The 27919-nt window shown below is 43.5% G+C and overlaps 1 protein-coding gene across 5 annotated transcripts in view; it reads right to left on the bottom strand.

The window, feature by feature from the left end:
- The window catches only part of ERBB4 (erb-b2 receptor tyrosine kinase 4), an 836864-nt gene that overhangs the window by 260029 nt on the left and 548916 nt on the right, over positions 1-27919 (bottom strand). For all 5 annotated transcript variants that reach the window (XM_081015663.1, XM_081015662.1, XM_081015664.1 and 2 more), the window contains one exon: positions 4621-4755. In XM_081015663.1, coding sequence (XP_080871789.1) covers positions 4621-4755 — 135 coding nt within the window. The remainder of the gene's footprint in view (positions 1-4620; positions 4756-27919) is intronic.

The raw sequence follows: 27919 nt of genomic DNA, 5'->3' as shown, positions 1-27919 counted from the left end.
TACTGCTTATAGAGGGGCCATAAATCTCCAGGTGCAATGGCATGAGCATCACATGTTAGGTAGTGCCATACATTGCAGGAGACAAGGGGGGAGGAGATATACGACTGCTGCTTCTGTCATTCCTGATTTAATGATGACATGGAAATGCACACAAGTACAGAAACCTAATCATTTACTGTAAAGCTAATCACTATTTGGATTGGACTTAAAATCATTTTTTATTGTTAAATTCCTTTTGGGTGTTTTATGGGAAGTGAGTACTAAATTAAATTCATAAAACTGTTTAATTGCATTTTAATTATTGTCTTTTCTATGATTTTTGCTTTCTCTATTTCATCTGTGCAAGCCACCATAAGCTGCAGACTGGGGAAAAGGTGGAATATATATAAATAATCATCATAATTAAAAAACAAAATTTGCCAATAATTGCTCCAGCAACATAAGCAGAGGTAAGCCTATTTACACACATTTGCCCAACTGGCCTGGCCATGCGTGGATGCCCAATAAAATGAGATTCTTCAAACTCTGGAGTAAAGAATGTTTGAAACAGGAGCACACATGTAGGCATGACTTTGAAATCAGTATTTCAGCATGTATAAAGTACAACAGGATCCTACCCTCTGACATTACAAGGATTAGACTTTCGGAAAACTTTGGGAAAATCCAGTATTTATTTTTTGTCACCAGGCACTCAAAAGCTTGGTCTGTTTCCTGTTGCTGAAATTCTTCCTCAGTTGGCTTTTTATATCCACTGGTACTTCAGAGCACAAAGAAGCCTTTTCACCTTTTTTAGCTCTTTCTCACATGAAATGCTTTCATGGGGCTACTAAATTCCCTATCTGAAATGCCAAAACTCTGCGAGTCTACTTTCCGCCTCACATTCCTCCCTCTTTTCATTATCCAGCACTTGGCAAAAATGGATTTTTAAAAGAAAACAAATGTTGACATTGCTCCATTCCCCACCACCCACTTTGCATTGCCATTTTCTAAAGCAAATTATACTCCCAGTTCATATTCTTTAATTGCAGGAAATGCAAATAAGTGCGTATCTTTGAAATGGTTAACAACTTGAGGGGGAGCACTGGCTCTCTCCTCAGCATTTATTGGCTATGCTTCCCGGCTGAGAAAACACTTGTGGCGGTTAAAACATTATTTTGTGAGCACTTGAGGAATTTTCCATACAAAAGAGGTTTTTGTATGATACTTTCCTGATTTGTGCCTTTGTTTTTGTGAAAGAACAGCTTCTATGGCTGGTATTGTGTGCTGACACCTGTCGCAATGATTCAGGGGCCCCTGTCTGTGAAAGCACATTTTCCCTACTCCCCAAGCACATACGTATTTAAAATGTTAATTGACTGCACCTTAATAAAGGGATATAATTTAACCTAAGTCTACAATAAAAACGTGTTCACCATCTACTGTTCTGAATGTCACTTTCTCGGTACACAGCTTGCAATTTAAAGCTGCATTAGAAATGATATACTAGGCAAGAGTTGACTTTAAGAATGGGAATTAGTCACCACTTCACATTTTCTGTCAGCCAAGGTGAGAAAATGTATTGCTGTTACATTCTGCTGGTGATTTGTTTTACTGCGATCAAATGCTGTTCTAAACGGCATAGGTTGTATATAAGACCAGTAGCAGGTTTCAGCTGGGGAAATTTGTTTTACCCCAAAGAACTTTAAAGGAACACAAACTACTTTGTTCCTATATTGGTTTCCCTACAGCTTTATGGAAGAGAGGACAGCCAGTTCACCATTTTACTTAAGATTTTAGGGGAAACAACTCACCCAACATGTAATGTTACAGTTTCATAACACAGATGAGTGTAAAGCATTGAGATGCTCCCTCTGAAACTCCACAAAAGATTCCCCAAAACAAGAAAGGGTAGAGCGCAGTATTTCCAGATTTCTCGTGTGGAGGGGACCTGTTTGCTAGGCACAGTTAAATATCAACATCGGACAACCCACTGATATCTCTCCTTGGGTTCATTTCATTTATCCTACTGAAGTTCATGGCCAAGACATGTAAACTGAATAAGCTAGTAATGACTAATGCTTTCTCTCCTTTTGGGAGATGCAGATCTTGTATCTGTCTCTGGCAGGTTCAGCTTTCTCAGCCATTTATCCAGGCATTGGTAGAATATAGATGTCTCAACATAAACCACTGATTTAGGTAATCAGGAAGGGTTGAAATCTGGACATCAAGCTCAGAGGGTAAGATTATCAAAAATACCAAAAGTAACTTAAGACCACACATTCCATTGACTTTCAATGGGACGTGTGCTGCTAAACCACTTAGGAGCTTTTGGAAATCTGTCCCTTAGCAGACTTAAAGAACAAATTCAGCTCTTTAATACGGTACGGCATTACCTCCTGCTCTTTCACTGACTTTCCACTGCTCCTTCACACAACGGTTTATGGTGATGAAGGCACCTTGTCCTGCAGCTGAGGTCCCAGATCATCAAGTGAGGTTGGGTCTTAAAGCGGGAAAGGGGAACTTGAGGCCCTCCATAAGTTGTTGGGCTCCATTTCCCGTCAGCCCCAACCAGTCTGGCCACAGAGTATTCAAACTCCTTCACAGGCATTCTTATAATCCTTACACCAACCCTGTGAAAGTGATCAGCATTATTATACTCGTAATGCAGCTATGAGGTTTTGAACTGGTGCATTCCTGATTCGACATAACCACTAGGCTGCATCACTTTCCTATTTCAGACAACAGCACAATCTCCTTTTCAATTCTCCAAAGGATGCAGACCTTAACTTTTGCTTATGTTAACCTTGAAAAGTTCTGGGTCAGCAAAGTGTTTGAAATGAAGGTTGCCCACTGTCCTAACACCATGATCACTCTGCAATTTTAGTGTTCCATTCATTTCCCCCCACCTAGTCCAAAACTTTACAAACTTGAATACAATGCTGTGTCTTAAAACTTTTGTAAAACTGAGCAACATCTTGCTCTGAACTCTTGACGGGTGGTAACATGGCTCCTCTATTTCTCTGAGTAATTGTACATGAATATTTTTTCTATATTTTGTACACAGAGAACTAAATGCAGGCATTTGAAAACCTGTATGTGGATTGTGTCCACTTATTTCCCCCACAAAGTTTAAAGAGCCACAATTTTTCTGTGATGTCCTCTGAAGTTCAAATACCTTGGTAATACTGATTCAGCCATATTTTAAGCCATATTTTAAGTCTTATAGAATTGCATATGGTGAATGAAGAAGGCTCTGCATTTAAGTGAAGGCGTTGGGGGTAGCTGACTGTGATAATGAAGACCACATCAGCATATAGGATTCCAACTGCTAACAAGAGAAGAGAAGATTCAGGATCCCTTGAAAATTAGAGTGGATAGTTGCCCTCCTTTGGCACTAGAGACCCACCTGAACTAAGACTGAAAGTTGTATGTCCGTGTTTGTCACCTTGTAGCTCAAAGTGGCAACTTTTCAAACTGAGGCTTAGGCTTTTAGACTGCAGGCTTGGCCAAACTTGGCCCTCCAGCTGTTTTGGGACTACACTTCCCATCATCCCTGACCACTGGTCCTGTTAGCTAGGGATGATGGGAGTTGCAGTCCCAAAACAGTTGGAGGGCCAAGGTTGGCCATGCCTGGTTTAGAGCTTGCATATGGAACTGAAAGTACAGCAACCAAGTAAAGCTTTTAGATTCCAGTTCAGATGTTATCCCCACCCTCAGTTAAAGTTGTACAGGATATATTGATTTGCTTTCCTAAGTGATGATATAATCAAGCCACGTCAGACAAATCACCAATGCAGGATAGAATCAGGACACTTGAAGAGAGCAAGGGGCAGCTAGTTGCACACCTCAGCCTTTCAGAAACATTGGATAAACAGAGTGAGAATTGCTTCAAATGGGAATTGGAACACCCTGTATATAGTTAAACCAGGGATTGGCAAGATGGTGCCCTCCAGATGTTGTTGGACAACTCCCATCATCCCTGCCCATTAGCCATGATGGCTGGGGCTGATGGAGTTCAACAACATCTGGAGCTCACTACATTCGCTATCCTTCAGTTAAATTAACTCATATGGCTAGATTCTGTGAAGAGAGGGAGATGGAACATTTAAACAAAATAAGAAGGTACTTGGACAGCTGGCATCTGGTTGCATGATACTTGAATTCAAGGCTAATGAAAGAAATGGTTAAGCAGTTTGTGAGTATCAATGCTAACTGCAATTAAGACTAACCAGGGTTTTGCCCTCGCAGTGGAATTCTAAACAATGGCGTCTTTGAAGTGGGCTTCAGATCCTGGTTTCTTTCAGCATGGGCAGTTTGTTGGAAAGGAAGCTTACGGATAATGTAAAAAAAGAAAGAGAAAAAAAAGGAAAGGAAAGGAAAATAAATGGAGGGTGGGGAAGAACCTTGGAAGCAGGCAGGTTTTTTGAGTGGTTAAATCATAATGAAACCTACTTTGCAACCCTATGCACACTTACCAAGACATGAGTCCCACTGGACTTAGTGCACTTGAGTAAACATGCACAGGATTGCACTGTTAATGTATGGATGTTACAGAAAGCACAGAAAGAAAAAGTAGATGTGTCCCTGAATAAGCGTGAGAATGGCAAAGCGGTAAGAGTGGAAAACAAAGTCAATACTTACAATCTGCACTGCTGTTTTTCGGAACCACAGAAAAGTTGGAAGCCAAAGGGTTACGAACGATATCTTCCCACTGAATAGTGTCTGCATAGCAAAGAAATCTGTTCTGTCCAACATATACTCCTCCATTTAAGATTTCTGTACCAAAGAGAAAGATGAAAACACATATATTAAGGACATTTGACAAAGGGATGGTGGGATGGGGTCATGTTAGAATATTCAAGCAGAATTAAGAACCTAAGAAGAGCCCCCCAGACGAAACTAGTGGTTCATCTAATTCCGCATCCAGTTCTCACCATGGCCAACCAGATGCCTGGGGAAGCCCACAAGTGGGGCCTGGCAGCAGCAGCAGCAGCAGCAACGCCCTCCTCTTCTGCAGTTTCCAGCAACTGGCATTCAGAAGCATTGCTGCCTCTCACCGTGGAGACAGAGCACAGCAATTGTGGCTAGTTGTCACCGATAGCCTTATTCTACATAAATTTCTCCAATCCTCTTTTAAAGTCATCCGGGTTGGTGGCCAACCCCACCTTCTCCAAGAGCAAGTTCCAGAGTTTAACTCTGCACTGTGTGAAGAACGACTTTCTTTTGTCTGTCAGGAATCTTTCAACTTCATTTGATGCTGGTGAGTTCAAGTGTTATGAGAAAGGGAGAATCCCTCCCCCATCCACTTTCTCCATGCCACACATAATTTTCAGTCACATCTCCTCTTGCTCACCTTCTCCGTAAGCTAAGAGGTCCCAAATGTTAACTTTAACTTTCCTGATAGAGGAGTGCTACACTGCCTTGATCATGTCTGCTGTCCTTTTTTGAACGTTTTTCAACACTACAATATCCTTTTAGAAGTGAGGTGATCTGTACACAGAACTGTACACAGTATTCCAAGTGTGGTCACACCATAGATATGTATAACACTATTATGATATCATATCAGCACTTTCATTTGCCATTCATTTCCTAGCATGGAATTTGCCTTCTTCACAACTGCTGGACACTAGGTCTTCACTGAGCTAACTACTACAACCTCAAAGCCCCACTCCTTGCCAGTCACTGCCAGTTCAGACCCCATGAGCATATAGATGAATAGATAGCATTTTGCCCCTACAAGCATCACTTTACACTTGCTTACACAGAATTGCATTGGCCATTTTACATTCAGTAAATGTAAAATGGTCCTTTTGGGTCTCTTCACAATCTCCTTTTGTTTTTATGACCCTGAACAATTTAATCCCTTCTTCAAACCTGGCCACCTCACTGCTCATCCCTAATGCTGGATCATTTATGACCAACTTAAAAAGCACATGTCCCAATACATGTCCTTGGGGGATACCACTTTCTCCATCTCTCCATCAGGAGAACTGTCCACGTGTTCCTATTCTCTGAAAGTCAGGTGCCATTTCAGGTGCAGGACTTTGAAATACTAAAGGGAAAGTGGGTCCTAAGAGAACGTGAAAAGGGGAACTGAATTCCACATAACTGTTACCCGGTGTTGCAGGGAGAGAAGAGGCCACCAACAATAATTAGGATAATGGCTGGCAGTAGCTCCTGCACCTCCCACCCACCCTGGCAGTGGCCTAGAGAAAGCCATAGGTTAGGGTCTGAACATAGCTGCTACCACCACAGCTAAAGGCAGGAGTCAAATCGAAGAGTGAACAAAAAGAGTGGGTGGCAGTAAAGGAGAGCGGTGCTCAGAAATGAAAATTTTACTGTAGCATATGATACACAAGGCCCAATTCATACATGATAAGAAGAGTATTGGTCTACAGCTAACTTGGAAAATATTCTACAGTGGTACCTCTGGTTACGAACTTAATTCATTCCGGAGGTCCATTCTTAAGCTGAAACAGTTCTTATCCTGAGGCACACTTTCGCTAATGGGGTCTCCTGCTGCATGTGCGCCTCCTGCGTGCAATTTTCGTTCACATCCTGGGGCAAAGTTCACAACCAGGAGCAGCTACTTCCGGGTTGGCGGAGCTCGTAACCAGAAGCGTTTGTAAACAGAGGTGTTCATAACCAGAGGTACCACTGTACTGAGGTGAAGAGCAACTTAGCCCCTCCCTAGGCTGTCCTGCTCCAACAGATGGGCCACAGCTGTGGCAGAGCGACACAAACATAAACCTAAACACACACCCTCCAACATCTCTCTGATGAAAATAGGGACATCCTAAGGAAAAGCGGGACATGGTGGGATCCAATCATAAATCAGGACGGCTTCTGTAAATCTGGGACTGTCCCTGGAAAATAGGGACATTTGGAGGGTCTGGATTTATGCCTCCTCAGAAGTCATTCCAATGGGATCGACTCCCAGTAAAGTGTGATATAGAATAGTGATCTTAGTCTCAAGCATTACGTGTAGTTAGATAGCCAAAAATATTTTATATTCTTTGTGTGCAGTGGATAAACTGCTGGACTACAATGAAAGGAGACCAGGGTTCAAATCCCTGCTGTACCATGAAACTCACGGTGGGATTTGAGCCAGTCACTATCTCTCAGTCTGGCCTACCTCACAAGATTGTTGTGAGGATAAAATGGTGGCAGGGAGGGGGGGGGGAGAAGCATGACTATTACTCTGAGATTCTTGGAGGAAAGGTGGGATCTAAATGTCCCATGGCTGAAACCTGAACATGCTTACAAGAAAATAAAAATCACTGAGTTGGAGGAACTTTCTTCTAAATAAATATGCATAAGATTGTGCTGTGTAACAAGTAAATCAAAAATGGCAAGACAAAAGTGCGCATCATCTCCAGGAACTCTTCTCAGAAACAAATGTATAGTTCATAATTATACAGTGTAACTGAAACTGACGCTCTGTGTACCGAAGGGGTGGTGTCCTGGGGTGAATGCTGGCCGAGGGAAAGCTATCTACAATTCCCAGAGGGCAATAAGATAATACATAAACCACCTTTGATAACATCAGGGTACATGACAAGCCAGGAACTTTTGAAATGCAGACAAACATTTTCTGAACGCTCACAATTACAAAGCCAATTACAAATCAAGACAAGAAGCAAGGTGCACAGCACTAGCGCCCAAAGAGAGAAAACACTGCTTGCCATCAGAAAATCTAACCTTCACTTTCTGGATTTCCAGAAGCAGAAGCCTCAGATGAAAATGAGGCATTTAATATCAGTCTTGTATAATTTCCTCCCCTTGACTGTATTAATCAGGCAAAGGTACTGACATTCACTTCTAGGAAACCTTTGGCTTAAAAGGAGCTTGGCTTTTCCACAGAAAAGGGGATTACCCTACACAACAGCTATTATATAGATAAGCACACAAAACAAGTGATTCAGATTAGGAGCATAGCGTATGATCAGCCTGCATGGGCATGGATATTCTTATGATGCACACAACATCTGTTAGCAATTTTGCACTGCAACAAAGGTGGGATTTGCAAGGAAGTCTAGTGATTAGCAACAATTCTCATTTTATTGCATTAATATGAGGTTTGCTTAAACCCACTGCATCAAAATCTGGTATTAATGAAAGAGATGGCTCACAAACATGGAGCACCATACTGAAAATCAGACTCAACGGAACGTTTACAAATTTATATGAAATATCCCGCCCCACTATCTGAATATATAAAAGAAGCTTGTGTTGTTTGGGTTCACAATCATCTCAAAATTCACCAGATTTTCAAATATGATTAGCAAAAATACTTGGTTGGACCTGTAGGGTTAGGGAATCTCTTCGTATTATTTTTCCCCTCAAGGTTTTTTGAGGAACTTGCTCTACCTGATGATCATTATTACTCAAAATTGAGTTGTTATTGTTCTAAACATATTTTTATTGTATTGTTATGAGCTGCTTTGTGAGGGCCTAGGCCTTGAAAGCAGGACATAAACAGAAAAAACCATCAGTCAGAGATAAGTGTATGGAGATTATCATACTCAAGTTTGTCTTGCTTCCTCCTGCTGAGAATCTGTAGACTGGGGTACTAATTCATAGGGATACTGGAGAAATTCAGTTTCCTTGGCATTTTAGTGGCTAACTACCCAGTTCACCCTTTTTGAACCAATTGAAACATAACTGTTATGTGCCGGCGTGGTTGCTCGAGAGCGAACAGGCAAGACTCCCACCGCAAACCGACTGCGCAGAGAGGGCGTTGGCAAAGGGGGACTTGCCTCCCCCCCCCCCCCGCTTTGCTCAGGCTCGGTGTTGCGGCTCTCTCTAGCATCTTCTGATCCCTGTATCCCTTCCCCACTGGAGGCGGGGCTTCCCTCCTCACCGGAGGAAGAGCTGCTTCGCAAAATCTTCGGAGGCTCCCTGTAACCCAACTGCCCTTCCACCTCTCGCCTCTGAGCTGATGGCAGTCCCCTGACAATAACTATCCTTTGAAATGTGAATTTTGAGATACAGATCTCCAACCAGAAAACTTATATAAAAACCCATATATTGCGGGAAATGCAAACATTAGTGAAAATAACATACAAACATGCATTATATTAGTGAAAATTGCTTGGAAAAATGTGAATATTGGTTAAAACCAGTGGTTTTTTTCTGGGGGAATGCAGGGGTACGCAGGGGTACACATATCCCTAAACATTTTGTGAATCTTTGTACTTTTGTCCATTTACTGTATTTATCTTTCCCGATTTGAAATATAAATCTTCCATTCTTGGGCAAGGTGATTGAGCGAGTGGTTGCTGAACAACTCCAGGCACGCCTGGAAGAAGCGGACCATTTGGATCCCTTCCAATCGGGATTCAGGCCTCATCACGGGACTGAAACTGCCTTGGTCGCACTGGTTGATGATCTCCGGCGGGCTAGGGACAAAGGTGAGAGCTGTTTCCTAGTTCTGCTGGATCTCTCAGCGGCATTTGATACCATCGACCATAACATCCTTCTGGACCGTCTTGAGGGGCTGGGAGCTGGGGGCACTGTCATACAGTGGTTCCGCTCCTTCCTCCTGGGCCGTGTTCAGAAAGTGGTGGTGGGGGATGAGTGTTCAGACCCTTGGGCTCTCACTTGTGGGGTGCCTCAGGGTTCTGTCCTCTCCCCCATGCTTTTTAATATCTATATGAAGCCGCTGGGAGAGATCATCAGGGGGTTTGGACTGGGTGTTCATCAGTATGCAGATGACACCCAGCTCTACCTCTCCTTTAAATCAGAACCAGTGAAGGCGGTGAAGGTCCTGTGTGAGTGTCTGGAGGCGGTTGGAGGATGGATGGCGGCAAACAGATTGAGGTTGAATCCTGACAAGACAGAAGTACTGTTTCTGGGGGACAGGAGGCGGGCAGGTGTGGGGGATTCCCTGGTCCTGAATGGGGTAACCGTGCCCCTGAAGGACCAGGTGCGCAGCCTGGGAGTCATTTTGGACTCACAGCTGTCCATGGAGGCACAGGTTAAATCCGTGTCCAGGGCAGCTGTGTACCAGCTCCATCTGGTACGTAGGTTGAGACCCTATCTGCCCGCGGACTGCCTCGCCAGAGTGGTGCATGCTCTGGTTATCTCCCGCTTGGACTACTGCAATGCGCTCTACGTGGGGCTACCTTTGAAGGTGACCCGGAAACTACAACTAATCCAGAATGCAGCAACCAGACTGGTGACTGGGAACAGCCGCCGAGACCATATAACACCGGTCTTGAAAGACCTACATTGGCTCCCAGTACGTTTCCGAGCACAATTCAAAGTGTTGGTGCTGACCTTTAAAGCCCTAAACGGCCTCGGTCCAGTATACCTGAAGGAGCGTCTCCACCTCCATCGTTCTACCCGGACACTGAGGTCCAGCACCGAGGGCCTTCTGGCGGTTCCCTCACTGCGAGAAGCCAAGTTACAGGGAACCAGGCAGAGGGCCTTCTCGGTAGTGGCGCCCTCCCTGTGGAACGCCCTCCCACCAGATGTCAAAGAGAACAACAACTACCAGACTTTTAGAAGACATCTGAAGGCAGCCCTGTTTAGGGAAGCTTTTAATGTTTGATGTATCATAGTATTTTAATATTCTTTTGGAAGCCGCCCAGAGTGGCTGGGGAAACCCAGCCAGATGGGCGGGGTATAAATAATAAATTATTATTATTATTATTATTATTATTATTATTATAAAATGGTGATTTTCTTGAGTCAAGATGAGTGTACACCTAAACATTTTTTTGGGAAAAAAGAGCACTGGTTAAAGCTGTACACAATAATCTACCGTATATTTTGGAAAGTGGTTTGTCCATTTGTCTGTCCTCTACAGGTTCAGATGCCTGTTGAGATATCATCACCAAACTCAACACAAGGGCCCCCAAGGCAGGGGGAGCGATTTTGGTTTATGTTGAGACACCAGCTGCCATTCTGAATCAAGATGGCAGACCAAAATGTGACTTTGGTTTAACTTGGCCCAATTTTTGACATGATGGGTCCAAACTGTGCCAACTAGAACATCTCTGAAGATATGGTCACTCAGTTTGATGTAACTTTGACAACCTGTGCCAATATCTGAAGATACTGTCCCCCAATTCGGCATGAAGGTTCCTGAGGTGGAGAAGGCAGTTTTCATCTATGTTTCAACAGCAGATGCTATGTTGACTCAAGATGGTGGACCAAATAAACCCCAATTAAATATTAGCTCCCCCCCCAAAAAAATGATTGTTTTTGTAGGGCGTTCTTGGGTCATGTTTGAGGCCTCAGTGGGTGGGTGCAATGCTATACATATAAAAAATGTGGGATGTGAAACACATAGCAGTCAAGTATAACATTCCTAGAATGGACATGCTAGGAGATGCTTTGTACCAGCCAGGAGAAAACTTCCTGCTTCCTCCTGGGCTGGGACAGAACTTCACTTTCTGTGCATGTGACTAGAGGGTGTGTGTGGCCTAATCTGGGGCAGAGGAGCACACCATCTTCTTTTGCTTCTCTCTTCTCCATTTGTTTTTCTCCATGTGTGAGCAGAAGTGACTATCTCTTGGCAGTCACTTGGGACTAACTCCCTTATGGGATAGTTCCACACGTATATACAGGTGAAACTTGGAAAATTAGAATATCGTGGAAAAGTTCATTTATTTCAGTAATTCAACTTAAAAGGTGAAACTAATATATGAGATAGAATCATGACATGCAAACCGAGATATCTCAAGCCTTTATTTTGTTATAATTGTGATCATGGCGTACAGCTGATGAAAACCCCAAATTAACAATCTCAGAAAATTAGAATATTAAATGAAATCAGCAAAACAAGGATTGCAAATAGAGTAATATTGGACCTCTGAGAAGTAGAAGCATGCATATGTACTCAGTGCTTGGTTTGGGCCCCTTTTGAATCAATTACTGCCTCATTGCTGCATGACATGGATGCTATCAGCCTGTGGCACTGCTGAGGTGTTATGGAAGACTAGGATGCTTCAATAGCAGCCTTCAGCTCTTCTGCAATGCTCGGTCTCATGTCTCTCATCTGTCTCTTGGCAATGCCCCATAGATTCTCTATGGGGTTCAGATGAGGCGAGTTTGCTGGCCAATCAAGCACAGTAATCCCATGGGCATTGAACCAGGTTTTGGTACTTTTGGCAGTGTGGGCAGGTGCCAAAGTCCTGCTGGAAAATGAAGTCAGCATCCCCATAAAGCTCGTCTGCAGAAGGAAGCATGAAGTGCTCCAAAATCTCCTGGTAGACGGCTGCATTGACCCTGGACTTAATGAAGCACAGTGGACCAACACCAGCTGATGACATGGCTCCCCAAATCAACACAGACTGTGGAACTTCACATTGGACTTCAAGCATCTGGCATTGTGTGCCTCCCCATTCTTCCTCCAGACTCTGGGGCCTTGGTTTCCAAATGAGATGCAAAAGCTGCTGTCATCAGAAAATCACAAATTGCTGCAGAAATGTGCGGAACTGAGCTTAAGACTAGAAAATGAGAAACTAAAATTGTCACTCTCACCCATCCCTTCTAATCCAATGCTGCCACTAAAAGGAGAATTAAATATCTGTCTCCTTCTTAAAACAATGCACAAAGAACCAGGCTGGGGAAGGCGGCCCTAGAGGAACCATGTTTCCTCTTCCCCTTCACCACCAGGTACCACTCTTGGACCCACCAGGCCTTTGACCTCTACAAGTGCACGTGGGGGGGGGACCCACCCCATGCCAGGGTTTCATCTTTCATGCAGTTGGTAACACTGTTGACAGGGATGAGGGCAACGTCCGATTTGGCCTTAATAGCTGCTCTTCTCTTCCTGATTTGTTAAGTCTGCGCTGCTCATGCCTTTCTCCCAGTCGTCATTTTTCTCTTTTGCTCTCACGGGACAGGTCCTCCTCAGATAGTGTAAACTGCCTGTGGCTCAGTCCATTTCAGTCGACTGTTTCAAATTAAACTGAGCATCTGCTTTCCATCTATTTTGCCACTCTCTGTTCCCCCACCTCCTACACTGAGAGAGGGATGTTTGGAAAGACCTATTAAACCCTATGACGCATTAAACAAATGAAGCTCAAATGTAATCAATATACAAAAGAGTTGCATTATAATGACCTCATCATCCTAAAGTTAACAACTAATTTTAACTTACAACAACACTGAAAGCAGGAGATAACATTAAATTGAAAAAGGAAGCCAGAAGGAGAAAGGCAGGCAGCCTTTTGACGATGCCAACAAGTTGGCAGGAAAAGGCAAGTGAAAAATGCAGGCCTTCCCTCTGTTCTAATTAACTTGGGCGCCAGCACTGCTTGGAGTCACAGATTAGGAAACTGAATGAAAGTTGGGTTGTTGTTTTTCATGCATGTTATATTCTTTAGTAGCCTGAGCCATAGATTTTTGCTTAAGTGGTCTCTTCCTCATTCCTGTGTGCATTTCCGTGAGGCTCCAAAAAGTCCTCCCTCAGAGTCATGGGGGTAGACCCCAGAATTTGTTGCCCATTCTGGGTATTTCTGAAACTCCACGGCAACCCCAATATGAATTCTTTTTGCTATGCTGTTGCCAATGTTGATTTTCAGAATTTGTAATCAAATAGATCAGGGATGTCCAACCAATAGATTGTGATTTACCGGTAGATCACTGGCTGATCCTGGTAGAATGTGGGATCCTTATTGTGTACAAAAAGTTATGAGGGGAAAGCTAAAATCTCCCCCCCAAAAGCTCAACAACTCTGGGCAATCCACCCCCCCACGCTCCTCCTCCCTCCAATGACAATGGGTAGATCACTATCAGTTTTTTTTATACCAGGAGTAGATCACAGTCTCTTGGGAGCTGGACATGCCTGCCCTAGATGCCATGGGGGTAGCCAAAGGTGGGGGCAGCTGTCCCCCTAAATCAATACAAATCTGAAGTTCTGCCCCTCTAACAAAAGCCTGCCCCCTCAGCAAAACTCCTGGCTACGCCCATGCTAGCTGCTACATTTTGAATGCAAGTGGGGCTGGAAACTGACAGCTTATCTATCAACTATCAGAAGCCCCATGTCATATGTAGCTATGAGTAACCAGACATAGCAGGATGTCATTGGGAACAAACAAACAACTAAATAGCTAACTATCTAACTAATTAAAGTAAGGGAAGGCAAGGGAAGACAGAGTCAACTTTTGCATTTGGATGTGCATCCATTTTAGTCCCACAGTCCTTGATTCATGAACATAATATGGATGTGGCTATCTGCTTTCATGCACTGATTTCCTGACCTAGATCAGGGCTTTCTTCTTTGCTGCAGATGATTTATAAAGCACCAAAAATTGAAATGTCACATTTGTATTAGGAGGCAAGGGAAGTGTGATTATAAAAACGAGGACTTTAGCCTTCTTTCCTTCAGTCCAGTGACCATAAGCAAAAGCTCAAGAATGTGTATGCTTAGTGGCAAATAGGTGTCTGGGCTAGTCTTGGATTAAACCTTTTAAAGTAACAATTATCTGGGTCATTAGTGAAAAAGCAGACAAAGACTTGCAAGAAAAGCACCCAAACTTTAGTGACATTGACTTGAAGGCAGATTTCATTAGAGAAAATATTGCCCATATAGGGTGTGGGTGTGGGTGGGTGTTTTTAACACAGCACTTCCCATTAAGCGCAGCTTAGAAAACAAATAATTCAGCTGCTCCAAATGTGAAGTTGGGAATAGGTATTCCGATGGGTTTGTGTTGCCTCTAGAAAGCAAGCTGGGAGTTGCTTTTGGTTTGTGGTAACCCGGGACTAAAGTTGGCTGGATTGGCAGATGAATCTTGCTTCAACCCTGCTAAGTGGGTGTCCTGAAGGCAGAAGGCTAACCTCTGTGGTTCGGCACACAGCTCTGTCTCCCAACAGAAAGGCAGGACCAGGGAGCCTAGGAGGAAGAGGGGAGGGAGGGGCTGCTGCCTCCTTCTGCTTCGTGGGAGGGCCAGCCCTGGGATTTTTTAAAAGCACCCCCAGTTCTATAGAATATGGTCAGAGAGAAGATTAGGCTAGAACTTAGACAGATGCACTTCCTTTTCCATATGTATACAGTGGTACCTTGGGTTACACACACTTCAGGTTACAGACTCCGCTAACCCAGAAATAGTACCTCGGGTTAAGAACTTTGCTTCAGGATGAGAACAGAAATCGTGCGGCGGCAGCAGGAGGCCCATTAGCTAAAGTGGTACGTCAAGTTAAGAACAGTTTCAGGTTAAGAACGGACCTCCAGAACGAATTAAGTTCTTAACCCGAGGTACCACTGTACTTAGATGTAGTGCAGACATGTGAGAGGATTTTACCACAGTGTTGTAATTCTGTGAGTATATGCATTTTAGGAAACATGGATTCCAGACTAGTGAGAACATTTCCAGGGAAAAGATTAAAATAACCAAAAACAAGTGGAACCTGTAGCACATGTAGCACAGCGTGGAGTGCTCCTGCTTTCAGCATTTCTACCTCTCAGCCAGGCCCTCTTTCACAAGATTCCTTTCCATTCTCCTCACCTGGCTTTCCATTTCCACCACAATAGTCCATCCATGCTCTGTAGTCATTGAGCATGGCCAGCCTTTGTTTGTTTGTTTGTTTGTTTGTTTGTTTGTTTGTTTGTTTGTTTAAAATGAGTCTTTTAAAAATAACATTATATCATATTAACAAATTAATCAACTCAAATACAAGAAAAACATGCCAACAAAGCCATCTAAGTAGTCAAATCCTATGTGTAATGCTCAAAATTCTATAATTAAGCTCAGGATTTCCTGAAAAATGTTGATAGCATTGTTTCTGCCTTCCCGCAAATATTTATCAGCCATAATACTTTGCCTTAATATGATGCTCCACCACCATCAGCTGAGAGCAGGTGGAATTAGCTGACTTCCATGCATTTGCTAATAACACACATGCCATGGTTAACACAGACACAACTAATATTGTATGTTTCCTTCTTTCTAGTATGTCCTTTTATTTTTCCTAATAATATTGCCTGTAGATTTAATTGAGTCTTGTATCTTCTGTCTTCTTAGCCTCTTTTACAATAACCAGTAGCTTAGCGTCAGCTGCTGGTGCCTGGGCAAAGCCGCCTGCCCATCTGTGCGGGGGGAGCCCAGCTGGTCAACGCAACCCTTGGTGAGCCGAGCCATGCTGGGGCACCTGCATGGGGGCACCTGGTTAGCTCCCACTCAAAAATTGGGCTCCTGGAGCCATGGCCCTCCTGGCACCCCCCCCCCCAATGCTGCACCCCTGACAATAACTGACCACTACTGCTTTTTATACAAGGACTTCGCCACAAAATATAGGGAAATGTACCTTTCCATTTTTTTTACATCTCCAACATATATGAAACATTCTGGCACATTTTTTGTGATTTGCATTGGTGTGTGGTATTATTTACATAGTATTATATATAGTAGTTATTGGACTGTTTGAGGGTTTCCCCTTGGGGGTTTCCTACACCAGATTTTCTTGTATTTCTGGAGATGCTGGCGTTTCCTTCAAGCCTGCTGGAACCTGGGTCAGTCTTCTGCATGGATGGTGTTCTTTCGGCTACATAAAAACCAGCACCCATGCATGAACATCAGAAATGATCCTTAGGCTGCAATCTAGCATAGAATCCTAGAATCATAGAGTTGGAAGAGACCACAAGGGCCATCGAGTCCAACCCCCTGCCAAGCAGGAAACACCATCAGAGCACTCCTGACATATGGTTGTCAAGCCTCTGCTTAAAGACCTCCAAAGAAGGAGACTCCACCACACTCCTTGGCAGCAAATTCCACTGTCAAACAGCTCTTACTGTCAGGAAGTTCTTCCTAATGTTTAGGTGGAATCTTCTTTCTTGTAGTTTGGATCCATTGCTCCGTGTCCGCTTCTCTGGAGCAGCAGAAAACAACCTTTCTCCCTCCTCTATGTGACATCCTTTTATATATTTGAACATGGCTATCATATCACCCCTTAACCTCCTCTTCTCCAGGCTAAACATGCCCAGCTCCCTTAGCCGTTCCTCATAAGGCATCGTTTCCAGGCCTTTGACCATTTTGGTTGCCCTCCTCTGGACACGTTCCAGTTTGTCAGTGTCCTTCTTGAACTGTGGTGCCCAGAACTGGACACAGTACTCCAGGTGAGGTCTGACCAGAGCAGAATACAGTGGCACTATTACTTCCCTTGATCTAGATGCTATACTCCTATTGATGCAGCCCAGAATTTCATTGGCTTTTTTAGCTGCCGCGTCACACTGTTGGCTCATGTCAAGTTTGTGGTCAACCAAGACTCCTAGATCCTTTTCACATGTACTGCTCTCAAGCCAGGTGTCACCCTTCTTGTATTTGTGCCTCTCATTTTTTTTGCCCAAGTGCAATACTTTACATTTCTCCCTGTTAAAATTCATCTTGTTTGTTTTGGCCCAGTTCTCTAATCTGTCAAGGTCGTTTTGAAGTGTGATCCTGTCCTCTGGGGTGTTAGCCACCCCTCCCAGTTTGGTGTCATCTGCAAATTTGATCAGGATGCCCTTGAGTCCATCATCCAAGTCGTTGATAAAGATGTTGAATAAGACCGGGCCCAAGACAGAACCCTGTGGCACCCCACTAGTCACTCTTCTCCAGGATGAAGAGGAACCATTGATGAGCACCCTTTGGGTTCGGTCAGTCAGCCAGTTACAAATCCACTGAGAGGTAGCATAGTCAAGACCGCATTTTACCAGCTTCTTTACAAGAATATCATGAGGCACCTTGTCAAATGCCTTGCTGAAATCAAGGTAGGCTACATCCACTGCGTTCCCTTCATCTACCAGGCTTGTAATTCTGTCAAAAAACGAGATCAGGTTAGTCTGACATGACTTATTTTTCAGAAATCCATGCTGACTATTGGTGATCACAGCATTCCTTTCTAGGTGCTCACAGACTGTTTGCTTAATGATCTGCTCCAGAATCTTCCCTGGTATTGATGTCAGACTGACTGGGCGGTAATTATTTGGGTCCTCTCTTTTCCCCTTTTTGAAAATAGGGACAACATTTGCCCTCTTCCAGTCTGCCGGGACTTCGCCTGTTCTCCAGGAATTCTCAAAGATGACTGCCAGTGGTTCTGAGATCACATCTGCCAGTTCTTTTAATACTCTTGGATGCAGTTCATCTGGCCCTGGAGACTTGAATACATCTAAACTAGCCAAGTATTCTTGTACTATCTCCTTAGTTATTCTGGGCTGTGTTTCCTCTGCTGAATCATTTGCTTCAAATTCTTCAGGTCGGGTATTGTTTTCTTTATCGGAGAAGACTGAGGCAAAGAAGGCATTGAGGAGTTCAGCCCTTTCTGTGTCCCCTGTTTGCATTTCACCATCTTCTCCTCTGAGTGACCCCACTGTTTCTTTGTTCTTCCTTTTGCTACAAACATACCCATAAAAGCCTTTTTTGTTGCTTTTAACCTCTCTAGCAAGCCTGAGTTCATTCTGTGCTTTAGCTTTTCTGACTTTGTGTCTACACGTGCTGGGTATTTGTTTGAATTCCTCTTTGGTGGTTTCCCCCCTTTTCCATTTTTTGTACACATCCTTTTTTAATCTTAACTCAGTTAAAAGTTCTTTAGATAGCCACCCTGGCTTCTTTAGGCACCTTCCATGTTTCCGTCTCATTGGTATTGCCTGACGTTGTGCTTTTACTATCTCCCTCTTAACAAACTCCCAGCCATCATGAACTCCCTTTCCTTTTAGTATTACTGTCCATGGGATCTCACCCAGCACTTCCCTAAGTTTTATGAAGTCGGCTTTCTTAAAGTCAAGAAATTGAGTCCTAGTATGCTTGGCTGCTCCTTTCCGCTGTATAGTAAACTTCAGAAGAGCATGATCACTCGCGCCTAATGATCCTTCCACTTCTACCCCACTAACCAGGTCATCAACATTGGTTAGGATCAGATCTAAAATGGCTGTTCCTCTTGTTGCTTCTCCCACTTTCTGGTCAATGAAGTTGTCTGCAAGGCCAGTGAGGAATCTGTTTGACCTTATGCTCTTGGCTGAGTTTGACATCCAACAAATATCCGGGTAATTGAAGTCCCCCATTACTACTATCTCCCTTTTTTTTGCATGCTTGGCCATCTGTTCCAGGAAGGCATCATCTATGTCCTCCGTTTGGCTTGGGGATTTATAGTAAACTCCCACAATGAGGTCACTGTTATTCTTCTCTCCCTTAATTTTGACCCAAATGCTCTCACTTTGGCTTTGAGGTTCTAAATCTTGGATCTCTTCACAGGTATACACATCCCTGACATATAACGCCACTCCTCCTCCTTTCTTGTCTGGTCTGTTTCTCTGAAATAGATTGTATCCCCCCATTATTACATTCCAATCGTGGGACTCATCCCACAGGTTTCAGTGATGCCTATTATGTCATATTTAGTTTGCTGTACCAAGAGCTCAAGCTCATCTTGTTTATTTCCCATGCTTTGCACATTAGTGTACAGACATTGAAGTCCATTAATCATTCCCCCGTGACTCTTATTTAAGGATTTTTTCCTCCCACCACTAGGTCTGCGTGCTGTTTGCTCCATTTGGTCTATGACATTTGGATGATCATCTTCATCATAGACTCCTACCTTCAGGAGCGCTGTCTCCCTCCCCCACATTAGTCAGTTTAAAGCCCTCCTGATGAGGTTTCTGAGATTTTTGGCAAAAACATTTCTCCCAACCGTTGTGAGGTGCAGCCCATCGCTTGCCAGAAGTCCATCTTCAAGAAACTGCAGTCTGTGATCTAAGAATCCAAACCGTTCCTGTTTACACCATTTGCGAAGCCAGCTGTTCACTTCCACTATTTTTCCCTCTCTCCCTGGGCCACGTCGTTCAACTGGGAGGACAGATGAGATGACAATTTGTGCATTTAATTGCTTCAATTTCCTGCCCAGAGCCTCGTAGTCTCTTTTGATCTTCTGGAGGCTATTGCTTGCAGTGTCATTGGTTCCCACATGAACCAAGAGGAAGGGGTATTTGTCAGTGGGTTTTATGATTCCTTGCAGTCGTTCAGTTACATCTTGGATCTTAGCCCCGGGGAGACAGCACACTTCCCGAGACATCTTGTCAGGCCCACAGATCACTGCTTCTGTTCCCCTCAGTAGGGAATCCCCTATCACCACTACACGCCTCCTCTTAGGTTTGGCCGGGGTTCTTCCGTGAGCTGTCCGCTCCAAGGTCGCCTGCACATTCCCTGAGGACTGACTTTGCTGCTCGTCTTCATATACCTGATCGACTGTAATGAGGGAGAGATCCTCAAATGGAGTCTGCTCTTCGTCTTGCATGCTAGGGGAGAGGACCTCAAAGCGATTGTGTATTTCTAAACAAGCAGAGCGAACCCTGGGCCTCCTACTTCTTTGAGTCACGTTTCTCCATATATCTGGCTCCTGTGTTGGTGAACTAGCCTCCTTCTCAGGGGAGTCCCCTGTCTCCTCCTTGGTGGAGACGGTGTGCTCTGTTGCTTCCAAGAAGAGCTCCAGCTCTCTAATTCTTTGGAGCGTAGCTACACGTTCCTCCAGTTGCTGGACTTTGTCTTTTAAGAGGGCAACCAACATGCAATTGCTGCAGGTAAAGCTGCCTGCAACCTTTGGCAAGATGGCAAACATTGCGCAGGAACCGCAGGCGACTGCAGCTGTTCCCTCCCCCTCCATCTTGAGAACGTGTCGTTGGGGGTGGCTACAGCGGTCCTCCATCATAAAAAGTGTGAAGACAGGACAAATAACTCCCCCCACAAAAAAAACCTAGGTCTCCCCCAACAAACGTTTGAGACTAGCTCCCCTAAATCTAAAAGATCGATCAAACTGCCGCTGCCCTGCAAGCTCTGATAAGCTCCTCCCACAGCTAATCACCTGCCTCAACAGAAACCCTGCCCCCTCTGACCTTTGCACAGGGAGAGCAGCTAATCAGCCACAAAGAAACACACACACACACACACACACACACACACACAAGAAAAGCCTTTTTGATCCTTCTTCAACTGCTGCCCTCAAGCAGTAGGACAACTCAAACTCAATAGGACCTACTTCTGAGTAGATTGCATTATAAGTGCCCCAAAAGTAAAACATGCAATTAAGCCACAGTATGCAGTTTTGTCTAATGTTCAAGTGTTATCATCATCATCAATTTTTTTTATAAAAAAAAAAACCCTCAAAGCTTTGGATGCTCAGAATTAGAACTTTAAGTATACTCTTCCAAGCACCCTGGCTGGTGCTCGTACGCCCCTCCCGCTGCAAAGGTTCAAATTGCCTACATGGATATTTAAGACCATTCTGCACATCACTCAGGGTTGCCTTCATAGGGACACACGGCTGCTGTTTATTCTACTTCTCTCTAACAAGCTTTCAGACAGATGTCTTTGCAAATCGGTGTTTCTCACATTCACACTTTGCATTTTTTTACGTACACACGTTTTAAAAAGGAATGTGTGAAACAGCTGTAGCAATCCATTCAATTCAATGGGGCTTTCTCCTAGATTGCAATCTAAGTCTCTTCTTTCAGTATAATATGCAGTTGCCCGTATCACTGCAAGGGTTATAAAGCCCTGCCATATCCACCTTGTTTCAAAATGGTTGATTTCACAATGTAACCACAGACAAAAGGGCAAGTGCTAAAGCAAGGCGGCATAAACGCCAATGCAATATCCACAGTGCGACCAATGCTGCAGGCAAGGGAATATTAAAGACGCAAGTCAACTTACAGCATAAGCCGAACCATGTCTATGCAGAAGTAAGTCCTCTAATTCAGTGAGGCTTACTCCCAGGTAAGTGGGGTTAGAACTCCAGCTTTAGTGCTTTTTCTTCTGTTGTTTTTGAAACAACCATACAGCTTGTTTTAAAAGCTTAGATGTATGATTAAAATATGAACTCCCAGCACTGTCTATCCTGTTATTAAATAATTTGATCCAAGGACATCACTCATGCTGCTAAACTTGCATTATTCAGATCTAAGATAAACCAATTGGCATCCCTCTACAATCATCTTAAAGTGGATCAATCTGCCATAGCAATTATTTAATTTGATACATTATTCAGCAAATAGAGCAACTTCAACATAACTTTACCCTGAATCAGCAAGGTCCTTCGGCACATGCTAATGTTGGACCATTAAGTGAGAATCTATCTGTGCTGGTGGAAGGAGTCACAGCCTGATTATCTGTAAATGTAGGCAACAGATACTGGAGACACAGAACCAGATCTTGCCTGGCTGTGAAACTGGTGCTAATCTCAGAGTTGGAAATGGGGAAGAGCTAGTTCAGGGAAACCTCCATTCCATTTCTTCTTCAGTAAATAATTTGTAATGTATATTAGCAGTTTGGCCTCACATGCCCTATCCAACATTAAAACACATATTCTGTTACACCATATTATCCCAGCTGCTGGAAACCACAGGAGGGGAGAGGGCGGCTCTTGGGCTCAAATTCTGCTGACAGGTTCCCCACAGGCATCTGGCTAGACATTGTGAGAACAGGATGCTGGACTAGATGGGCCACTGGCCGGATGCAGCAGGATCTTCTTCTGGACATCATATTAATTAGGAGAATGGAAAATAATAATCTTCAGGGGTAGGAGAGAGAAAGAGTGTGCAGAATAATCAGAATCAGGTCCACAATGGGTAGGGAGGGAGAGTTATATTCTTTTCCTCAGTTGTGGTCCCAATGGAAATAATGAAAACGTAAGAAAAGCCTTTGGAATCCCAACTAGATCATATATAGGCTTGACCCTCACAGTATTTTAGAACAGGGTCAGACTCTGTTCCCTGACCAGGCTCCTGCTCATTTCAATCTCTCCTCACCCAAAGTGTGTTTCAGGCGAGAATCAGGAAAAATGGGTCCTCTGCACTTGCAATGCTGTGGAGATGCAGACAGAACACCCCTCTCGGGAGCAGCACAATTAATTATTTTTACATTAAAAAAAGAGCAGTTCAACTGCACTCAGGTAAATCTGCCATTCATTGGGGGTCCAGCTACATATTTAAATAATCTTGTTAACGTGAGGTTCTGTTGAGTGAGCTGGGGGGTACTTTTACTTCAATCATCATCATCACTATTTGCATTATAAAAACAAACAAACCCAGCCCCAGTCAAATTCACTTTTTCATGGAGCTCCAATTCAATTTTAAAAATTATGCACAGCACACGGAAACACCAGAGGCAGATTGAGTAACTTTTAACAGATTCAACCTCTCTAAACTTGAGCTGGATTTTAAATTCTTAAACTTTCTGCTTCCTAATTCTATTATCTATGAACTATTGTTCAAAACATATTGTTAGAGATGGAGGTGATAAATGATACAATGAACTACATGCACAATAGAACTTTTCATTATTCTAAAGCATTTCCTATTCCTGGTGGTTTTTTAAAATGTGAGGGTTTTTTAAATCACAAGCAAAAAGCCTGGGTTTTATACAAAGAGGGGTGGGGAGTTCCATATTATTCAGTTTTTCATATGTTTTACAAAAACAAAAAGCAAAATCCCACCTCACCATTTGTCAGTTATTGGAAGTAACATTTAATGTACATTTATAATACAGAAAAGCCCTTGCACAGAACAGTGTCTTGACACATACCCGTCTCCAACCCATGCTACATTTTTTCCTCATCTTGCACCTACTCAGAGGCAGCTATATTGTAGGGATGCAGTCAAGCAGGCATGGGGAGAGTGCCAGGATCCGGCCTGTGTGCCTCCTTGAAGTATGCTTTGTTTGCTGATATCTCTTCTCTCCAGCCCCTGCAGAACTTTCATAAACTGTCAAAAATGCTATCAGGAAAGGGAGACTTACAGGGAAGAGCTTCAGCACAGTGGCAGAGAAACCTAGGTTTAATCTCTGGCATCTCCAAGGAGGGGTGGGAGAGAAACTGGAGAACAGCTGCCTGTCAGTACTGACAGTACTGGGTTACACAGACTGATGGCCTGATTCAGCAGATTCCTATGTTCCTTTTGCAATGAGGAGGACTTTGACAAAAGTAAGTCAAAATGGTGCCCTCTAGTTCTTGTTGGACCACTACACCTTCCACAGAATCATTGAATTGTAGAGTTGGAAGAGACCACGAGGGTCATCTAGTCCAACCCCCTGCAATGAAGGAATCTTTCACCCAACGTGGGGCTTGAACTCATGATCCTGAGATAAAGAGTCACATTCTCTGCTGACTGAATTGATGCCTGACCATTGTCCACAGTGGCTAGGAATGATCAGCGTTTGAGTCCAACAACATCTGGAGGTCACCATGTTGGTGACCTCTGATGTATACTGGGTCTCCTCAAGATTTCTTTCTTTTGCCACCTCCTGGCAGGAGAAAACCCAAATATGCCTTGTGCTCCATTAATCCCATATCCAATTTCTACTGCAATGAGCAAGAGTGCAGACAATCAGTTCTTCATGAAATGTGCCTGTATTTTATGTCTTCTCACAATTGGGAATTTGGTAGCACTCCTCTTGTTATGTCATAAGGGAAACTGTCGTACATCACATAATGAGCTGTGAATAATTTCAATGGAGTGCATAGTTTTTAATACTGGATCATGCTTGCTAGTACAGGAGCCATTGCTCAGCGTCAGAGCACTTTTTGGGGGCACACAGAGGTACTCAGGTTCAACAAGGGGCATAAAAGGGATCAAGGGGTTAAAAAGGGATCAGGTAGCTAGAAAGTCTGCCTGAAATTCTGGATGATCACTGCCAGAGCAGAAAACACTGCGCTAGATGAACCAATAGATTAAGGCAGCTTTATATGATACGTATGAAAACTCCTTAGTTTTTTGTATGTTCCAAAAATACATTGCCAAGGATGACAGTTCAACTGTAAGTCATTAGTGTGTCAAGCTGAGTGCTTACTGCAAAGGTTCTACAATGTGATCAACTATGGAGAAGTGTATATATATATATTCTAAGAAAAACTCCCTAAGCACAGCTGTCACTAAGAGACTGCAGTTCTGGCAGTGAACTGTGCAAGGCAGAGAAGACTATGCTATTGAAAAGAAAACTTTAATTCAAATTACACACTGCCTCTTTCGAGAATTTCAGTAACAGATAAACGAGTGTCTTCAAAAGACACCACTACTGCTTCCCACCACATGGTGATGCAGCCAAACTGAAATTTAGTTCAGCTGGTGTGTTTTGAAAAATCAGTCTCTAATTTAGGTAGGCACCTTAAAGGTAAAGGGACCCCTGATCACTAGGTCCAGTTGCGGACGACTCTGGGGTTGCGGCGCTCATCTCACTTTATTGGCCGAAGGAGCCGGCATTTGTCCGTAGACAGCTTCCGGGTATGTGGCCAGCATGACTAAGCCACTTATGGCAAACCAGAGCAGCGCACGGAAATACCGTTTAGCTTCCTGCTGGAGCGGTACCTATTTATCTACTTGCGCTTTGACGTGCTTTCGAACTGCTAGGTTAGGCACCTAACTTAATATGAAAATGTCTCCCCTTGTTTTACAACGGTGCTCTGAAACAGCAAGTCTATCAGTTCCAAGGCCCGCCTTTGAATTCACACTAACGAGGTGACAATTTGGGATTATAGGTATGAGAAGACACATATTCATTCAATCCCATTTATTTATGCACACTGAGCATCTACACATGATAAAGAAGCCTCATGTAGCTCTAATCTTGCAATAGATTTTCAAGTAATTAAAACTGTGTTAACAAAATAGATGGTTATTTATTTCTTCCAAAAATCTTTGAAATACTTCAGTTCCATTGTTCCAATTCCCATTCTCTCTCCTGTTTTCTGCCACTTCACCAGCATGGCCACAACTGTTACTTTAATTGCATCCCTCTTGTCACACCATTTGCTATGTAATATTTGGATCACAACCTGTAGTGTTTACCATCTGCCCGTGGCAGCTCTCAATTCATCTTCTGTCTACAAAGATGCATGCAAGGCACCCCGTTCTTCGATCACGGGTTGTTATTATTATTATTATTGCAATAGTAAATGCTGCATGACAGTTCTCCTGCCACCACTTATTTTCTTTCCCAATTTATTTCTCATATGAAAGTGCAAGACTTTTGTATTCAGCACAGACATTTTTAGCTCTGTGACACGGGAAGGAATGCTAACAGCAGCTATTTTTCCCAAGGTATCCCAGTCACTGAGTATTATTTACGAAGATGGCACAGCTGACTGTTTTATTGATTTTGTATTTAAATTGTTCTAACTAGGGAAAATAATATTGCTATGCGCTTGCCACTACCCTGAGTAGTGAGACGTTCCAAGTGCAGAACTCACTAGGCTTTGGCTTCCTTTGGTGGAGAGATCAGAGGAGAATGATGGTTTGTAATATTGAATTCATTTCCCAATATGCAAGTGGAGAATAGGTGGTGCCAAACAGGCTTAAGCATTCCTTGAAGGAGCACATCTACTGCTCCTCATCAAGTTCCCAGAGAGGCACCCCAGTGCCTTAAGTTGCCTTCCACCCTTCAGCTCACTGCTCAATCTCTGTCTGCCTCTCTGTTTCCAACTGCAGAGTCTTTTTCACTGCCCTGCAAAACACCCTAGTGTTCACGCACACACTTACACAGTGTCAAAAAGAGGACAAAAGAGGACACAGAGTTGAATATCAATTCCCTATGCTAATTTATATGATTATATGCAAATTTAGAAATAATTACTATAATTTGGATAGAAATATGAAACATCTCACCACAGAGGGAAGGACTGTGACCAGGTGACCTGTATGTTTGTGCAGTCTGCAGTCCAGACATGTTCTTCATGGGCATCGTCAAGGTCCTTCCTTCATAGGGTTCTCTGCCTTTAAAGTGCACTTGAACCAGACAGTCCCTTCAACTAGAGGACATCTTCAAGTAGAGGACTGTTCTTTGAGTCCTTCCAATACCATACTGCCCTTTGTAAAGTAGGACCTCTTGGTCACCTTACTCTCCTCAGATGGTGTGTCACCTTCTGAAGTCAAGCTTTCTCCATTCAGAACATGCCAGAGGTATCTCCATCCGTTCTCCATCTGTCAAGGATTGTTAGCCTTCAGCTGTCCACCCAGAGCCATTAAGATTATTTTGTCCAGTTCCCAAACTCTGATGCAGCACTGATTGCCTCAGGGCAAACCCAATAGTGTGTAGCAAAAACAACACAAGAGCCTTAAAGGCATAAGCTTTCATTGACTAGATGAAGTAGGTTATAACCCATAAACGTTTATAACACAGTAAATCAGTAAGTCTTCAAGGGGCCATAAAACTCTTTGCTGTATATTCCCATCTACTAATTATCTGCTCCACTCTAGCTGGATGTTCTGCTGAAATCTGCATCATGATATTTATTTAAGACAATTGTGCTCTGCCTTTCCATTTATTAAAAAAAACCTCGCAGAACAATTTAGAAAAGTTTATTTAAAATACACATAAATAAAGAAAGATTGAAAAAGACTAACGGTTGCCTTTAGCTATCTTTTACTCACAGTAGACCCACTGAAATTAATGACCATTTCAATGGGTCGACTCTGAGTAAATGTTAGCTGAATTCAACTCTAAATCAGTAGTGCAGAATAAAACCCAGTGAACCAGGGGAATGGCCTAAGCTTTTCCCAGCATAGGGAAGGAGTTGCCAGGCGATGGCACAACTGAAGAAAAAGATCCTCTCTGCAGCAAACATTCACCTGAGCTTAGGTGGCAGGAGAAGCCAGAAAAGAATCTGTTGGCCCAGAGTAATCTGTGCCTTTCAGGGGAGCATGCAGCTCCGCCACTGAGTAGAGGCTTTGATCCTGTAGGTGCAGGTGCCTCTTTGTAAGTGGCTTTCCTTCACTTCCTTCTGCACTGTACAGGATCAGATCCTTCCATTGAGCAGCTGTAAGAAGCAGCAGGTGGTAAGTGGAAGGATCTGATCCTGAGGGGTGCTTGTTGTGAGTGGCTTGCTTCCCTTGCATGAAGAGGAGTCACTTGTGAAAGAGCAGTGTCACACAGGATCAGACACCTTAACTGGTAAGCGGGAGGTTCCAATCTTGCTAAGTGGCCCTCGCCATCATGTTTTTAAACTAAAATTTAACCTTATGTTACAA

Source organism: Podarcis pityusensis (assembly GCF_964106645.2).
Source record: "Podarcis pityusensis genome assembly, chromosome: 1".
Taxonomy (NCBI): domain Eukaryota; kingdom Metazoa; phylum Chordata; class Lepidosauria; order Squamata; family Lacertidae; genus Podarcis; species Podarcis pityusensis.
This window is presented reverse-complemented; position numbering and strand designations above follow the sequence as displayed.